Source organism: Dipodomys spectabilis, unplaced genomic scaffold, assembly GCF_019054845.1.
Source record: "Dipodomys spectabilis isolate Male_0828 unplaced genomic scaffold, ASM1905484v1 ptg000046l, whole genome shotgun sequence".
Taxonomy (NCBI): Eukaryota; Metazoa; Chordata; class Mammalia; order Rodentia; family Heteromyidae; genus Dipodomys; species Dipodomys spectabilis.
In genome coordinates this window covers 9,568,949-9,588,341 of record NW_024870723.1, presented here as the reverse complement: position 1 = coordinate 9,588,341, position 19,393 = coordinate 9,568,949, and the positions used below count along the sequence as shown (strand labels likewise).

At 38.5% G+C, this 19,393-nt stretch overlaps 2 protein-coding genes across 6 annotated transcripts in view; both read right to left on the bottom strand.

The window, feature by feature from the left end:
• Positions 1-19,393, bottom strand: part of Rabgap1 (RAB GTPase activating protein 1) — a 156,022-nt gene that overhangs the window by 53,436 nt on the left and 83,193 nt on the right. For all 5 annotated transcript variants that reach the window (XM_042678642.1, XM_042678644.1, XM_042678640.1 and 2 more), the window contains exon 13: positions 17,516-17,666. In XM_042678642.1, the coding sequence (XP_042534576.1) occupies positions 17,516-17,666 (151 nt within the window). The remainder of the gene's footprint in view (positions 1-17,515; positions 17,667-19,393) is intronic.
• On the bottom strand, positions 4,082-6,447 carry Gpr21 (G protein-coupled receptor 21). Its single transcript, XM_042678646.1, has 2 exons — positions 6,345-6,447; positions 4,082-5,929 (listed from the first exon to the last, which is right to left on the bottom strand). The coding sequence occupies exon 2, from the start codon at positions 5,538-5,540 to the stop codon at positions 4,491-4,493; it is 1,050 nt and encodes a 349-aa protein (XP_042534580.1). The 5' UTR covers positions 5,541-5,929; positions 6,345-6,447; the 3' UTR covers positions 4,082-4,490.

Below are 19,393 nucleotides of genomic sequence, written 5' to 3'. Positions count from 1 at the left end.
GTAAAACAGTATTAACAATATGCATGTTTATTTTTATGTATTTTTGCAATGGTGGGAGATGGAACCTAATTATGCACACTTAATAAAAGGACACATTTAGCTTTTCTTCAACCAGAAATTAAAAACTTATGTAAAAATTAATATGTAACATGACTTGTGAAGACTTAAAAAAGCCACAACAGTCTAAACTTCCCCCAAATCTGTTCATATAACATATTTGGGTATTCAATAATTTATTTCACAAATCTGTTATGATATAGAAACACATAATCAGAAAAGTCATGACATTTACCACAGTTACTGTGCAAAATTTTCACAAAAGTCTTTGAAAAGCTGAGGAAAACTTCCCCAAACCATTCTACTATCTGTGAGTCTATAACCCTGTTGCCTCATTTTCAAGTTCAAAGAGATAGACAATGCATTCATAGTATGAAAATTCAAGTTCTCCTAATCCTTAACACATTGAGACAATTATTCAAGTACAAAGGGAAAGCCCTTATAAAAGGTCCAAAAAGAATTTATCCAGCAATAAAGCTTAAAGAAAACCTTTCCCAAAATAGGGTTTTGAGTGAGAGTCAGCCAGTCCGTGAAAAACTCAAACACCCATTCTGGTATAAGATTATGTTCTCTCCTGTCCACTTGTAATTACTTTTCCATTTCTAAGAGGCAAAATGCCCACCTCTCCTGAATCACTGCATTAAAAAACAGAACTATTTTATAAGTAAAACGATTAGTATATAACCTCCTCCCCCCTTGTCCAAGGCTTAAACTTGTATCTTAATTTCTTTCTTGCCTTACTGCTCACAGCTGGTTCTCTACCATTGAGCTATGCCTCTCGCTCAGTGTTTTGCTGATTTAATTGGAGTTGGAGTCTCATGGATTTTTTTTTTGTCCTTGATTCCTCTGAACCTCAATTCTTCAGGTTTTGTCCTCCTAAGTAGCTAATATTACAGATGTGAGCCACTAGCATTTCACTAATTAAGTGTAATCTTATTTTAAAATGGACTATGAAAGAATTTCTATACTATCTCTAAAAGCCTATACATCTTTGGATGCCAGTCATATACCATATAAAGTTAAATGAGCTATCCAAGATATCTGAGTCTAAAAATACACTTTAAAAAAGTTATTCTGAACTAGTCAGATAGGCATTTCAACAAATGTCATCAAATGTTGCATTAACTATGCCAGGTTAAAAAGAAAACTCTCCAAGTATATCATGAAGCGAATGACCTACCCACTGAAGATTATATGGCCGTGTCCTCACCATCCCCTCACTCAACACATGTACACACAACCAATGTAACAAGAGAGGAGTTCAAGCCAGGTGCCAGTGGCTCAAGCTACTGAGGACAGTGGTCAGAACCCAGCCTTGGCAGGAAAATCCATGAGACTCTTAGCTTCACTTAACCACCCAAAGGCCAGAAGTGTACCTGTGGCTCAAGTGGTAGAGTTGATAACCTTGAGCAAACAAGCCCTGTCCCTGATTTCAAGCCCCAGCATCAGCACAAAATCACTTTATCTACTTATTTAGTTTCTTTAGTTTGGGGTTCAGACACCAAGAGATTCTAATGTGAAAAAAAATGTTTCTAATAAAAATAGAATCTGGTACTAGGAGAAGAACGAAAACATTTACTTATAAAAGATGTTATTGAAAGAACTGCCTTCAAAAGTCACTTGAAAAACAAAAAGCTTAATTTAGGCATTAGGTGCTGTCCCTGAGCTTTTACACTCAAGGTTTGTGTTCTACCATTTGAGATACAGCTCCACTTCCAAATTTGCTGGTTAATTGGAGATAAAAGTCTTAGGGACTTTCTTGCCTGGGTTGGCTTCGAACCATGATTCTGAGATCTCAGCCTCTTGGTAGCTAGGATTATCAATGTAAGCCACTGGCATCCAGACAAAAGTCTGTTGGTTTTAAGAAAGTAAAACTACTGACTTAAAATCAAGTTTCTTATAAATATTAAGACCTATAAGATTCCCTTATTTGGGTGGGAAGGTGGCTCAGTGGTAGAGTGCTTGCCTCACATGCATGAGGCCCTGGGTTTGATTCCTCAGCACCACGTAAGCAGAAAAAGCCAGAAGTGGCTCTGTGCCTCAAATGGTAGAGGGCTAGCCTTGAGCTGAAGAGCTGAGGAACAGCACCCACACTCCGAGTTCAAGTCCCACGACCGACTTAAAAAAAAAAGATTCCCCTATTTGCTGTCACTAAAAATTCATTAGCAATCTAAAATTCTGAAGTTTACACTTTATAGTATACATGAAAAGAAATATTTTTAATCTGTTAATAGGAAATATGCAATCACTATAACCCATGTCTTCTTCTAGAACCCACCAGAAAGTTCTCCATTTGAAATGGAAATTTACCAAAACAACTTTTTATTTTTCAGTGCCAGTCCCAAGATCCTCAGATCTCAGCCTCCTGAGAAGCTAAGATTATACATGAGCTACTGGCACCAAGCAACAAAACCATTCTTAACTTTACAACTTCAGTATGAATTCTAGATTCTGGAATAGCTTAAAATCAAATATGCTAAGACTAAACATAAAGCACAGGCAAGCCTTGGGGAAAATGAAATTTAAAATACAAGATACTGATGGTTAAAAATCATATTAATGTCTAAAACATAAAACAAAATCAACTGGGGATATAGCTCAGTTGGTAGAGTACCTGCCTAGGATGTGCAAGGTCCTGGGCTCCATAGCAGGGGTTTAAAAAAAAAAACTCACAAAACACCCAAAAGGAGCACTGCTCTTACTTACAAAAGGACGGGAATTCTAACATCAGGATGGAAAGTCAAAGCATATTAGTCCACTTTATAAATATCCATGTCCTTTCTTGGACTCAGAAATCCACTAACCCATGTCCCTTGGGTCTCTTCCATTTCCACCTCACTGAATATCACATGTACAACATCTAGCCAAAGGCAGAGATTTCTCTTGAAGATTTCTAAAAATTAAAACCAGAAGAAAAATAGAGAATACTCTTAATGTCTAAAGCTGCCATACATCTTTCCCTCTTGTGAAGAACAAACCTCCTGCTGAAAGATAATCACTTTTAAACAAAGTTCTACATATAAACACACGTACTAATTATAATAATTCAATATAATCATAATATCCTATAGATTTTCCTAGTTCTTTGGAAACAAAAAAAAAAGCTACTAGGAAAAGTATCTTAAAACATTTTTTTTTCAGAAAGAGAATAGCAATAAAAAAAACTCACTAGATTAATTAGAATTCCCCCACCTTTCAAGGCAGATTCCTTAACACTAAGTGAAAAAATGCTTTTCTAAATTATTTACTACTACATCAGTTGATTCTGTTTAGCCACAAAGAAAACATCTCAATTCCCTACGTTAAAAATCAATATATTACAGTGTGTATCACTCTCTACCACATATACACACACATACATATATATGTACATTTTTTGTGGTGCTAGGAACTGGATCCAAGGCTTTGCATGTATGAACACTTACTTATCACTGGACTCTATTTCTATAGTCAATGGTGTATTGTTTCTTCACTACACTGCTTATGACACCAAAACCTTAATGATCTAATATTTCAAAAGTCTTTACATAAAAACAATAGGTAACACTAAAATCACATTGTTATATATTTTTCACCATTATAATTGCACAGCTACCAGTCTATAATTTACTTTTAGCTTATTTAAATACATTTTGCTTAAAGGAGAAACCTAATTCACAATTCAAATATTCTCAGTATAGAAACAAAAGGCAAAAGCACTGCACCACAATCAATTCTATGTACATGTGTCTTAGAGCTCTGTGAAGCACAGCACAAAACATAGCTCAGTTTGCATGAACTGAGGCTTCAGGGCTCGTTGCAAAATTCTAAAAGTAATGTTTAAGTGTTCACATTCTTAGCCTATTGAAATGTCTCTTAAGAGAACACAACACAAAGCATTTGGACATGTGACAAAGTGTTGATATTCATAGTATACTTATATTTTGGCATAGATATAAAACAAAAATAAAAATGCTGTTAGTACATTGATATGTTTTAGTATTTCCTGTTGAAAGTTTCCAATTGCATGTGAAGTCCAAATAGCTGGGGAGAATCCGGAAAATCGACAAGAAAAGGATGACTTTTTAGAATGCTGACGCTTTTCACACCCAGGTTCAGTCATGGCAGCTGAAGTGTTAGGTATGGCTTTATTCCTTTTAAATCTGAGAACTGTAGTCACTTCCATGACATTTCAAATACTGGAACCAAAAGCATTTTTTCTTCATGATTCTGAGCCTTCTTGGTTCATAATCATGTTTAGAAAACCATTTCTATAAACTTAATTCATACTTGTATAGAACATTTGCTCGCTACTGCTTAGAGTCCAAGTATTCTGCCCTAGACCTCCTAGAGAAATAGGAATACAGATACTAAAAAAAAGATAGCTAAAACCATAATACACACTCTCTCTCTCTACACACACACACACACACACACAGAGCCTCGGAGCCCCTTCAGACATGACACCCACTAAGGGGGCCTTTGCTTCTAACTGTGTAAGGGTCTCCAGCTGTGGTCTGACTTGCACAAGAAGTACAGACAGCCCCTGAGAGGCGCTTTAGTCCCCTTTGGAAAACACTGTTGGACAGACTGTAAATGATACAGTTGCAGAAACTATTACTAATAGCAAGCCAGGTTGTCAAGAAGGATGCAAAGCGGTTGCTGTGGCCAGTGGAACTCTCCAACAAGAAGTAGATGATGTATGGCAACCAGAGGATATAAAACACACTAGTGATTCGGAACAGGACCATAGCATAACGTTTATCAGGGCAGGCCTGTACTTCCCCAGTCTCCCCATTCTGGCTGCTGAAGCGGGCTTGCCTTTCGCTGATTTCCTTTGTGTGCTGTTGACAGATTCGGAAGATGTTGAAATACGTGAAGCAGACAATGAGGGCTGCAGGGGCATATAACGTCATCACGATGAACAAGGTGAAGTAGGGGTCAGTGTGCCAGGACTCTGCGCACCACTGGTACACATCTCCATGATAGCCAGGTTTGCCCCAGTGGAAAAAAGAGGGCAGGAAGACCAGCGTGGAGTACAGCCAAATCAGGAAAATACAAAGGCGTAATCTACAGGGCGTAACCAGGGTATTATAAGTTAAAGGCTTAGTGATCGCAATGTATCTGTCAATACTAATGCAGGCCAGAGAGGCCATGGAGACACTCTTTAGAACTGACACCATAAAACCAAATATCTGGCAAGTCAAGGACTCCTGAATTGGAAGTGGGTAGTGAAGGAGTGATAAAGAGGGTACTAGGCAGCTCACCCCAACCAAGAGGTCAGCATATGCCATTGTCTGGATAAAATAACTGGTGGTGTGATGGTTCAACAAAGGTGCACAGTGAAATACAAAAATCACAATGATGTTCCCAGAAATAATCAGTACAGTTAGAAAGACAATAATAATCACTTCCAAAAGGCAAAAACTGACAGATTCCAAGTAGCCAAATGCCAAGAGACAAAAAGGGTGGCTGCTCTGATTACCATCCAAGCTGGAGTTCATCTTGAGCTCAGGAGCGATCTCTCACTTCATGCTGCCGCTTGGCTGCTGCCAACAGTTCAAAGGAGCAGCTGCTGTCATCGCGGTCAGCTGTGTGTGTGTGTGATAATGCAGAGGAGCCTCAGTCCCCAGGCTCCCGATGCTGCTGCTTTGGTGCATTGCCTGCAGTGCAATTCCCCTTTATATCTTTCTTGGAATAAGGAGAGCCAACAGCAGTTGTCTGGCCAGTCCCAGATGTGGCCATAGTGCCAGATTCACCATACACATAGCACCAGGGGAGTAAGACAACCTTGGGGGACAATGTCTTCAAGCCAAGTGAGGTTAGGGGTAAGGGGCAGAAGAAGGGAGATTAGGAGCTTCAGCAGGAGTTGCAATGAGTCTCCTCTGAACAGCTGATAGAAGAAAAGGAGAGAGTATTTTACATTTTGTATCCAATGCCCTAATCAAAGAACCTAGCTAGCTCAGGGCAGCCTTACCCTTCCCGCTCTACCCCTCCGGACACCACAATTTATGGCTATTCTTGCTAGCACCCACATAACTAGTCTCCAACAGAGGAGGATCGGCAACACTAACCTTTCAGGATCAGCATGAAAGAAAAGCAATCACAGATCAATCTATTCTTATTTCCTTTTATTTGACCCTTTTGAGGGGAGAAAAGAAATCTGCTTCTAGCAATTCTGAAAACATTTCATTATAATTGCCATTAACAAAATTAAGCCAAGATATCTTGCTCTCTCTCTATTAAAGTATTTACCTCTGAAAATACTTTTAGCAGAATGTATCTTTTTAGCTCAATTTCAGTGTTACCTGTAATTCTGCATGCTGAAATCCAAACAAAGACCACATAAATCCTTAACAGAAAGCCTTGCAGCGCAGGAATGTGCTTCAGCCTGTGTACTGCAGAACTGAGACACAGAGGGAGGGGATAAAAAAAGTAGGAGGGGAAACAAGGAGAAGAGGGGGCTTGGGAAAAGGAAGAAAGGGGGAGGGGAAAGAAAACGCATGTGTGCACGCACACTTGAGCATCTTTAGCAGCTCATTAGCATTCATTGCCAGAAGTGCTCCCTGATTTCCAGACTGCACAACGGGGAATGACTTAGTATGCTGTTGTGCAGCACTTGAAGGCTGTTTCCTCGTCTGTCTGGAATCCCCCATTAGCAGATAAGCATAATCCAGGCAGTTGGCAAGCAAGGAAAACGGGTAGTAACCAGAGCAGAGTTGGGAGTTAGACTGACACACATTTGCAGAGGGACAATCGAGAGAGGAAATTCCTATTTTCTTATAGCATTTCCCCAAGAACAAAGAACAATGTTAAAGAAAGGAAGTACGTTAACAGTGCATGGCAACTGAGAAGTTGTCATAGTTTCACTGTACAAGTAGTTCTAGTTGGCAGTTCCCAGGCCCTGAGCACAAGGCCCACCACCAACACACACACACACACACACACACACACACACACACACACACACACACAAGGCCCACCACCAACACACACACACACACACACACACACACAAGGCCCACCACCAACACACACACACACACACACACACACACAGTTCTAGTTGGCAGTTCCCAGGCCCTGAGCACAAGGCCCACCACCAACACACACACACACACACACACACACACACACACACACACACACACACACACACACACACACACACACACACACACACACACAGTTCTAGTTGGAAGGCTAAATATTTAGCATGATTTTCTTTCTCATGACTCACTGAATATTGACTAATTTAAATGAAGAAACTTTAAAACCAGTTTTTCAAGAGAAAAATTAATATTGCCTAATCTGATAGTAAAAAAAAACGTAGCACATACGTAGAGGAGAAATCGTTTCTGAATTTAACATTATCCTGTAGTTATTTTCTTTTTCAAGATACTTTTTTTCAGTGTTGGGGAAATGAAACCAGTGCCTTGTATAATCCAGGCAAACAGTCTACCACAGAGCTACATCCCCTAGTCTTGGCCTGTAGTTTTGAGGCATCATTTCTTGCTTCTAGACCACACTACAAGTCAGTACAAATATAAAAACAAAAAAAACAAAGGTAAATTACCCATTCCCAAACAGGCTTGAAAGTTCCAGGAAGTTTCATTGTATAAATAAGTCTTTGAATATCAAAACAGACAACCTGGTTTCTAATTACTTTAAAAAATGCAAATTGGGATTTCTTGTGTTTTTTCCCCTGATAACATCATAAATGATTAATTTTCAGGTAATTGGAAGTAGGATGATATGGGAACGGGGTAGTTTTAGTTATTTTTTCCTTTGGGTGTATATGAACTTTCATTTTTTTTCTAGACAAAATTATCAGTTCTCCATAGAGCAAAAGAAAATAAACATTGGTATTTTAACACATTTGAGGTTTGTATATTTAAGTAGAAATATATTGTGATTGGGCTTTCTTTCTTTCTTTTTTTTGATCAATCCTGGGGCTTGAACTCAGGGCTTGAGCACTGTCCCTGAGCTTTTGCTCAAGGATAGCACTCTACCATTTGAGCCACAGCGCCACTTCTGGCTTTTTTTACTTTTTGCTTATGTGGTGCTGAGGAATCGAACCCAGGGCCTCATGCATGCTAGGCAAGCACTCTACTACTAAGCCACATTCCCAGCCCTGGACTTTCATTTTTATTCTTTTTTTTTAATCATATACTTTTTTTGTTGGTTTTGTTGGTTTTGGGGCTTGAACTCAGGTCCTGGTTGCTGTCCCCAAGCTTTTGCACTCAAGGCTAGTACTCTTAACACTTTGAGTCACAGTGCCACTTTTGGTTTTCTGGTGGCTAATTGGAGATAAGAGGCTCACAGACTTTCCTCTCTCAGTTGGCTTGGAACCTAGATCCTCGGATCTCAGCCTCCTGAGTACCTAGGATTATAGGCGTGAGCCACTGGTACCTAGCTTATATGCCTTTGTTTGTTTGTTTGTTTGGTGCTGGTCCTGGAGTTTGAACTCAGGACCTGGGTGCTGTCCCTGAGCTTTTTGATGTTGTTGTTCAAAGTTAATGCTCTACCATTTGAGCTGCAACTCCACTTCTGGGTTTTTGGTGGTTAACTGGAGATGAGTCTTAGGCCTGGGCTGGCTTCAAACGGCAGTCCTCAGATCTCAGTCCCTTGAGTAGCTAGCAGTAAAGTCATAAGCTATTAGTATCTAGCACTACAGTTTTAAGGCACATAACAGTTCTCTGTATACAATGTCGTCATGCATTGCTCAACTACGTTAAGGCTATGCATATACAAGGAAGTTAAGGTACCAGAAAAAAAAGATGAATGTCAGGACATCAATTATTTCCTCTATACACATAGTTGCTCTGCCTAGATTTCTAGACTGGACATTAGTTCTGAATTCCCTCTGTTTACAATTTGCCTACTGGACTCATTTGGATGTCCTTAAAGATTTTACCTACCTCCAGCCTTATCTATACTCCTACTTTGAAACTGACAAGCTTTTTCTCACCTTTGAACACATGCTATTCCCTTTCTAACTCCAACTCACTTCCTAGATGATTTCAGAATTAGAGACCTTTTAGAAAACAAATGAGAAATCCTTTATGTTATCTGGACTACAGCACTATATATTCTTTTTTCTAACACTCTGAAGCAATCTATTCTATTTGTTTATAATTAATTGCCTGCATCTCGTTAGATGAAAAACTCCTGCAAATCAATGGACAGATTTATCTTATTCATGGATATATCCTTAAGACTGGCACAGGACTGGCACTGAATAAACAAAGGCCTAATACAACAGAAGTTTCACTAAGATTGCTTATATAAGAACAACTGGATTTACCTATAATTACAGATTAGGCATCCCTAATCCTAAAATGTCTCAAAATTTCAATTTTTTGAATCCTAATTTTAATTAAAAATGTGTGAGATTTGAGAGCATTCACATTTTATTTTCATCACATTAGGGATGATCAATCAGTGAAGTCTATGTAAAATATCACAAAATCTGAAAACCTCTAAAATCTAATGTTCCTGTTTTCAAGTATTTTGGATAAGCAATACTAAATCTGTATTACACTGAAGCAAATTAAATTTCTGTTGGGGGGCTGGGAAGGTAGCTCAGTGGTAGAATGCTTGCCTTGCAATGCATGAGGCCCTGGGTTCGATTCCTCAGCACCACATAAGCAAAAAAAAAAAAAAAAAAGCCGGAAGTGGCACTGTGGCTCAAGTGGTAGATCGCTAGCCTTGAGCTGAAGAGCTGAGGGACAGCGCCCAGGCCCAGAGTTCAGGCCCCACAACCGGACCCAAAAAAAAAAATTTTTTTTCTGTTGGTTAAAAATTGTCAAATAATGTCTGAACACAGCATACTGAAACCTACTGATGGGAGCTGGGGTACAGGTCAAGTGGTAGAGTGCCTGACTTAGGCAAGTGAAGGCTCTGAGTTCAAACCCCCCAAAAAGAAAAGAAACCTAATAAAGTCTGTGAAAAGGCAGGAGAGTGGGGTGGGCTGGGGTTAGATAAAGGGTTGCAGAAATGGAGAACTAAAAACAATATAGTCAGGGTGAATTATCAAAGTACATTACATTATATGCATGTATGAAAATAGCACAATGAAAATCCTTTCAAAAACAATTAATTGAAAGCAATTAATTGATGCTAATAAAATTAACTGTCCACTACCAGTAATTCTAATATGGCCAAGCCTAATAGGTTTATATTCTTTTTTTTTTTGGGGGGGGGGGGGGGCAGTTGTGGGGCCTGAACTCTGGGCCTGGGCGCTGTCCCTCAACTCTTCAGCTCAAAGCTAGCGCTGTACCACTTGAGCCATAGTGCCACTTCCAGCTTTTTTCTTTTTGCTTATGTGGTGCTGAGGAATCGAACCCAGGGCCTCATGCATGCAAGGCAAGCACTCTACCACTGAGCCACCTTCCCAGCCCTGGTTTATATTCTTATAAATCAGGAAATCTTTAGAAATCTCTACATAGATAAAACACACAGAAAGTCTCTTAGAGGGGAAAATAATCTCAGAGATGAAATATGAGAGCTTAAAATTATTTTCACAAACAATAATATAACAGGAATATGACAATTTCTTTCTCTCTTTTTTTTTTTTTGGATGGTCGTGGGGCTTGAACTCTGGGCTTGGGCGCTGTCCCTGCGCTCTTCAGCTCAAGGCGAGCGCTCTACTGCTTGAGCCACAGCGCCACTTCTGGTTTTCTAGTGGTTTTTATTGGAGATAAAGAGTCTCACGGACTTTCCTGCCCAGGCTGACTTTGAACCGCGACCCTCAGATCTCAGCCTCCTTAACAGCTAGGATTACAGGCGTGAGCCACCAGCACCCGGCTAGGAATATGACAATTTCTATACGGAAGCAGGCAATACAGTTCTATAGATCACTCACAACATTATTTCTTATAGAATCATACAGCAAAACTATCTAGTTAGGAAATGGTAGAACCGCAGCCTAAGTTTTGAACAGAACTCAAACATTACAGCGGTCCACAGTATGTAAAGTATTGGTTCCAGGACCCCTGTTGGATACCAGTATCTATGGATGCTTAAGTCTCTTATATAAAATGCTGGGCTATTTGCATATAATCTACATATCTCATATATTTTAAATCATCTAAACTTATACCGCCATAAATATGTAAATTAAATACAATTCAGATTAGAATTATACTTATACTGCAGGGTGTTGGGGTAATTAGGTTGGTAAGTTTTTTCTTTCTTTTTTTAGATACTAGCATTTGAACTCAGGGTTTCCTATTTGCTAGGCATGTGCTCCACCATTTGAATCAAATCCCCAGTCCTTTTTCTTTAAATTACTTTTCAGGTAGGCATTCAAGTTTTTGTCCAGAGCCAGCATCAAATTGAGATCCTACTGCATACTACCTCCCTCATAGCTCAGATCACAGGTATACACTACCACATACACATTCTAATTAAGACGACATTTCAGGCAGTTATCTTCTTGAATCTGCCTACTGAGCAGCTGAGATTACAGATGTGAGTCACTTCACTGGCTAAATAAGTTTTTTTTTTTTAAATCTTCTCACAGAAGATTAAATTTGCAAAAATAGTCAAGCATGCAACAAGAAACACTGAAAATAGGCTTGCTTTACCAGATATTAGAATATAACTCAAAGTCTTAAAAAACAGTTTAGAACAGGAATATATAAGCACATCAGTAACAGAACCATCCTGGTATATATGAGAATTTCCATTATCACAAAGATGGTAGAGCTTTCTGAGGAAAACAAAAGAATCAAACTGGTAACCCATCTGGAAGAAAGTAAAACTGAATCCCTATCTTATGCTCTGTATAAAAATGCCAGATGGATTAAACACACAAAAAAACCACATATAATAAAAATCTTGCAAGAAAATCTTGGAAACTGTATTCCCAAAATCTAGAGCTAGGAATGATATTAAACAAAATGAAAAATTTTATATAAAAGACAAAATGTTGAGCCTTTACTCCCATTTCCTGCATGGGGAGAACAAAATACTTCTCCCCCAAACTCCCCCACTCACTCCTCCCTGCTTTATCCTGCTATTCTACAGTGAATCCTTGTAAAATTAAAAAAGGACACACACAAAAAAACCCAAGCGGGCTGGGAAGGTGGCTCAGTGGTAGAGTGCTTGCCTTGCATGCATGAGGCCCTGGGTTCGATTCCTCAGCACCACATAAGCAAAAAGTAAAAAAAGCCAGAAGTGGCGCTGTGGCTCAGGTGGTAGAGCGCTAGCCTTGAGCTGAAGAGCTGAGGGACAGCGCCCAGGCCCAGAGTTCAAGTCCCACGACCAGACCCTCCAAAAAAAAAAACCCAAGCAAGGGCTGGGAAGATGGCTCAGTGGTAGAGCGCTTGCCTTGCATGCCTCTGAGGCCCTGGGTTCGATTCCTTAGCACCACATAAACAAAAAGAAAAAAGCTGGAAGTGGCGCTGTGGCTCAAGTGGTAGAGCACTAGCCTGGAGCTGAAGAGCTGAGGGACAGCGCCCAGGCCCAGAGTTCAGGCCCCACGACTGGACTCAAAAAAAAAAAAACAACAAGATACTTATACTGCTGATGCAAAGGATGAATACACAACTATATACAGTGCTTAGAAATTGAACTTGTGAATAGAAAAAAAATGTATGAAAAATGGACCTTACCATGGAGGAGTAAATCACTTTCGATTATGACTAGTCAGGGAACTACTGATATACTGGCATCACTTGCATCCAGTAATAACAAAAATTCAAAAATAGAGATAACTAATATTGGTTAGGATTTGAGTCAATATGTACCTTGCTGGTGGAACTTTTAGAAAACTGTAAATAAATGAATACAAAATTAAATAAACATTAAATGCTAAGGCTATTCTGTACAACTCAAAGATTTCTAATGTGTGTAGTGATATTTAAAAACCCCATTATTGCTGCAGTGCTGGTGGCTCACACCTGTAATCCTTGCTACTCAGGAGGCTGAGATCTGAGGATCACATTTCAAAGACAGCCCAGGCAGAAAAGTTCCTATGAGACTCTTATCTCCAATTAACCAGCCCCCAAACTGTAAGTGGCACTGTGGCTCAAGTGGTAGAGTGCTAGTCTTGAGCACAAAGAGGCTCATGGACAGTGCTCAGACCCTGAGTTTAAGACCCACAACTGACAAAAAACAAAAACAACAAACAAAACCTCACACAACCTCCACCTCCCCCCCAATACATACACTATTTCATGTTTAAAAACTAGAAATAAAGTAAGGAACTGCCAATAGGAAAATGGTTGAAAGAAAGAACAAAGTTTAAAATAAAATAAATATGTGCAAAGTCAGGTATATGTTTTCATGTTTCCATGAATTTATGTATGCACACATTTCTGTACAAAAAGTTTTTACTATAGTCAAAGATTATTAAAGACAAATCCAGTCTCTACTATATACTTTACTAGTGAGTGCACTTAAGTATAGTTACAATCCAGTGAGTCAACAGACAATGGATAAAAGTGCTTTGCGTAAAAACACCTGACACAGCTGGGTGTTGTGGTTGCATTGTCTCTCTCCTGGATCCCCAATGAAATGACAAAGCTAGAAAGTTTTCACTTTCAAAAGGAAAATGGGAGAAGAGTGCTGCCAAATTAATTCCAGTGCATATAGAAATAAGAGACATCTTTAAGTATGTGATATATTTTACATTATTACAATTTACATTCTACAGCTTCCCCTGCATCTGAGACCCAGGCAGACACCACTATAACAAGCAAAGTATTTACTTATAAGAATGAAAACTAGGTAGGGAGCCGGTGACTCATGCCTGTAATCCTAGCTACTCAGGAGGCTGAGATTAGCAGTTCAAAGCCAGCCTGGGCAAGGAAAGTCTGTGAGAATCTTATTTCCAAACAACCACTAGAAAACCAGAAGTGGTGCTGTGGCTCATGTGGTAGAATAACTTTGGAGGTGATAGGTACACCTAGCTCTTTATAATTGCCATAGCAGTATATTTATATGTAAAATTTCATAGAGCTACATATTTTTAAATTGTGACATTTTAAAGAGATTGGTAGGAACATGGTTAAAAGCCACCCTACAAAAAAGTTAGTGAGAAATGTGGGTGTGATGGCACACAAATACAATCCAAGTTCCAAGGCAAGCTTACGTAGGAGCACTGTGATCTGAAGCCAATCCCTGGCAAAGGAGGAGTAACCACAGCTGAATGGACTGGGGTGTGGCTCACGGCTTACAGCATCTGTTTGCCGAGCACATGGCCCTGATTTGGAACTCCAATATCATCTTCAAAGAAAAAAGAAAAAGAGAAAGGGACGAAGGGAGAAAGGGAGGGAGAAAGGAAGGAAGAAAGGACAAATGAAAGAAAAGAAAGAAAGGAAGGAACAAAACTTGGGCTATATTTTTCTAGTTTTCATTCTTTTTTTTTTTTTTTTTGGTCCAGTCGTGGGGCCTGAACTCTGGGCCTGCACGCTGTCCCTCAGCATTTCCAGTTTTTGAGCAGTTAATTAGAGATAAGAATCTTACAGGGACTTTTCTGCCCAGGCTAGCTTCGAACCGCAGTCCCCCTGAGTAGCTAGGATTACAGGTGTGAGCTACTGGCACCCAGCAATAATTAGTTTTATAGGAGGGAATGGGTAGGAGCTACATTCAATAAAAGGGGCTAATCCAACAAGATGTGGCTAGTTCCAACTTATGAGCACAAACAGTTCACATTCCACAGCTTCCCATGCAGCTGAGACCCAGGCAGACACCACTAAAACTAGCAAAGTATTTACTTATAAGAATGAAAACTAGGGGCTGGGAAGGTGGCTCAGTGGTAGAGCACTTGCCTTGCATGCCTGAGGCCCTGGGTTCGATTCCTCAGCACCACATAAGCAAAAAAGAAAAAAGCCGGAAGTGGCGCTGTGGCCCAAGTAGTAGAACACTAGCTTTGAGCACAAAGAGGCTCAGGGTCAGTGCCCAGACCATGAGTTCAAGCCCTACAACTAACAAAACAAACAACAACAGCAGCAACAGAACCTAAATACTTAGTATTTATTCATTAGTGTTCTCCTTGCTATTTTCTCCCAGTTTCTACTCTGGTTAATTAAGGTCCCCATACAGCATGAAGATATAATCTTGCTTCTATAGTCATCTAAAGGCATTAGAGTAGTAGTGACTGCTTATCATTAAGAACTGCTGAAGCTAGGTGCTGATGGCCTATAAACCTAGCTATTCAGGAAGCTGAGATCTGAGGATCACTGTTTGAAGCCAGCCCAAGCAGGAAAGTCTGAGAGACTCTTATCTCCAAGTAATCACCAAAAATCCAGAAGAAGAGCTGTGGCTCAAGTGGTAATGTGCTAGCCTTGAGCACAAAATCTCAAGGACAGTGCCACAGTTCAAGCCCCAGGACTAGCCCCCCCCCCCCAAAAAAAAAGAACTGCTACAAACACAAAGTTGTGTCTTATCAACTACAATACATTTGTAGCTATGTTTCCTCATCCTGACTGGAGAAGAGTTCTGAATATAGTGTCTTTAGTACTGAAATTGTTTTTAGGCACACTCCTATGATGTAGTAACAAGAAAATATACCACAATGCTACCACTATGCAGTCTTAAGTAACCTGTGAGAAATCACCAACTAAAAGGGCATAGGGAATTGAAATTTCAATCAAAATTTGGACCTGGATGCAAGATCTCAGTGAAATATCACTAAATTCATGTATAAACCAACAACTCCACAACAGACAAGTAATAGTGAAGGAGAAGAAAATTCAAATAATAAACTCAACAAAATGGTGAAATCAGCTGAGATGCCCAACCACAGATGAATAAAAGACATGATACAATCTAGACAGGTGCTGGTGGCTCACATCTGTAATCCTAGCTACTCAGAAGGCAGAGATATGAGGATCCTGTTTCAAAGTTGAGACTCTTAATTCCCATTGACCATAAAAAAACAACAACAAATAAATAAAACAGAGCCATGACTTGAGTGGAAGAGCACTAGCCAGGCTCTTCAAGCCCCAGGACAGGCAACAAAAAAGAAAAAAAGAAAAAAATGATTTGGTACACATATATTATGGATTACAAAGACATAAAGAAAAATAAAATTATATCATTAATGAATTTATGTCATCAGCAAGAACCTGGCATGGAATTCAAACCATCATTTTGAGTGTGATAAACCCAAAAAACAAATATGTGGATGATAGACTTTAAATGTTCCTGTATACAAAGTATATGATTCTGTATCTATGGGACTAAAATTTTGAACTTAAAGTATTAAAGTCTCAAATAATTTTGTTCAAACATTTCCAAGGACTTCAAAAGGATCTAGAAAGATAGTATTACAAATCCAAAATTTTCTTAAAAAAAAAAAAAACAACAACCAACCATTTTCTGGTGAAGAAAGGTCCTATCTTATGTTTAAATATTGTTCCATTATAAGATATTTGTACTAAATACCAGCTTTATAAAGACATTGTTTATCCCTAATTATGTTTTAACGTTTTCTTAAGAGGCTTCATTTTATCATATAGAAATATTTTCAATTCTTCTTAAGCAGCCTGAGCAATACCTTATTATAACCCATGTTTTGGATTATATACCATTGGAAAAACTACTTCCTAATTGACAAACATTTCAGGAATTCAAGAATACTAAAGCTGAAACCAGTAACATGGATACCTAAATGCATAACATACTGCCCAACTTTGAAGAAAACTACTTTAAAGTTTATATGCTGCACAAAGAAGTCTTTCTTTTTTTTTGGTTGAAGAACATTGCAAACTGGGAAGGAAACATATGGTAAAAACAAGGATTTTTTTCTTTAGAGGAATAAGCTAGAAGGGAATACAGTTTAAGACTACAGAATTAATCTCGAACAACCGCATCAATAAGAACTAGGCCTCTTCTACCAAAAGCACATTTCTGTCAAGTATGACAAGAATTAAAAAAAAAAAATTTATATACTGAATAGTACAACTTCTCTGACCAAAATGTAACTACAATTAGTAAGGATTTAGATGCATAATGGGTTAGAGGACATCTCTTACCTTTGAGGTACAATAAATCAAGAAAGAAAATCTTGCACTTCTTTTTTATGCTACAAAAGACACATCTTCAGCCAGAAGTATTCGTTGTTGTTGTTGTTGTTGTTGTTGATTGTGGGGCCTGAACTCTGGGCCTGGGCGCTGTCCCTCAGTTCTTCAGCTCCAGGCAAGCACTCTTCCACTTGAGCCACAGCACCACTTCTGGTTTTCTGGTGGCTACTTGGAGATAAAGACTTTCCTGCCTGGGGTTGGCTTTGAACCCTGATCCTCAGATCTTAGCCTCCTGAGTAGCTAGGATTACAGGCGTGAGCCATGGGTGCCTGGCAAGTATTCTTATTTTAGCCAGTTATATTCTTATTTTAGATATATTATAAAACAAACAATTGAGCAAACAAAAGAAATCTTTCTGGAGGTTAAATAACCACAATGACATGTCATTATTAAAAAAAATCTTGAAAAGGATTAATAGTGAAGATGCAGCATTGTGTCTTTACCTTTGTGATAAGAACTCGGTATTTTTCCACCAGGTGGTCATTGTTGTGACAGCCTGCTAGAAGCTGCCAGACTTCTCCTCGAAGAGCTTCTGGGACCCCATTTCTCACTAATGATGGTAACTGCTTGGGTCTTACACTCAAGTTGAGATGCCTAAAAAATAAAGCCAAAACTCACTAGTTCCTAAAATGAAGATTCTCTAAAGAGTTACTTTTATTAAAATTCAACTAAATGACTTACCTGATAAAGCAACATAAAAATAAAGAAAAATGACAAAGGGCTATTGGATTAGACTTGATAAAAAATAGCTGTAAGAAACTGGCTGGAAGGAAAAATAAACACTCACATGGATGTAAACTACTCCCTAAGTATCTCCAAATTATGTCTTTAAAAAAAAGGAAAAGTAGAAACCACAGGTGATAACTTATGGCTAGAGCTTATATAAAAAAGTGAGAGCAACATTCTAATTACTGGAACAGAGCCCTACCTCAAAATCAACAAGTGAACTATATATTTATGTAATTTTGGTTACAAAAAAACAATTCAAGTATGTTTTAAGTAGTTTTTCTATATTCCTTCAAGCAACTTCTCTAAGTAACTGTGGTGGTTTAAGAATGTTTCTAATGTACCACTATACTATCAAAACAAGTTAATAAGTTTTGGAGTTTACTTTTTTTTTTAATCTATACAATGAAGAAGATAAAGCCTGTCTAGAAACATTAAGATAAGTCTTCAAAAGGCTTTTAATATAGTATCTCATTTGCTCCTATAACAACCATCTGAGGCAGACTTTTTTTTTTTTTTTTTTGCAGTCGTGGGGCTTGAACTCTGGGTTTGGGCGCTATCCCTCAGCTCTTCAGCTCAAGGTGAATACTCTACTGCTTGAGCCACATCACCACTTCTGGTTTTCTAGTGGTTTATTGGAGATAAGAGTTTCACGTGGACTTTCCTGCCCGGGCTGGCTTTGAACCATGATCCTCAGATCTCAGCCTCCCGAGTAGCTAGAATTACAATTGTGAGCCACCGGCAACCGGCTCTGAAGTAGACCTTTTATCTCCAGTTTCACAAATGGAGAAAAACCAGGGAGGTCAGTTTATTCACTGGGGTAGTCATCAGTTTCTTAAGACTAGTGACAACTCAGTACATTCTTTTACATTGAGGACATTAGTTCTCTTACCACTAGGATAACTTAGAGAGATAGAGCTCCAAGATATTATTACTAATACTGCTAGTAAATGTAACATGGAAATAAATAAGTCTACTTCAACATCAGATTTTCTATGTTAAAATTTTTGGGTCTCCCAGTTTACTCATTGAATAGCTTAAATTATGAGTCAGCTTCTTCATTTGTAAAAGTGGTTACAAATTTATAAGGTTACTATTGTTGAAAAATGTTGTGTATATAACTTGACAGAGGGCTTAGTATTCAACCAGGACATCCATTATTCTTAGTCTATAAGAATCCCATATGGTAGTTCCACAGACTTCTATTTTCTTAGTGAAGTAAAGTTAACAATATGATTCCTATCCACAGAACACATAGGATGGAAAAAATTAAAGATGAAATGATTAAAAGAAAATATGATATATCTGAAGTCATGAATAAATAAGCAAACTTAGCTTGAATAACCTGGAAGTGATAGAGACAGATGGGAATTCAGTTAATAAATTTGAGGATATGGGAGGACACTGGAATTAAATAAATAACAAAGTGATAAGAAAATACATCCCAAGTTATCATATACAATGCTGGTAGGCTCATCTAATAAAATCTAATTCTAGAATCCAAATACTATACTAGACAGTTTTAAATATTAGGAAACCATGTAAAACTAAACTGTATTTCTGTTTTAGAGCAGAAACCTTTTTATGCAGATGAA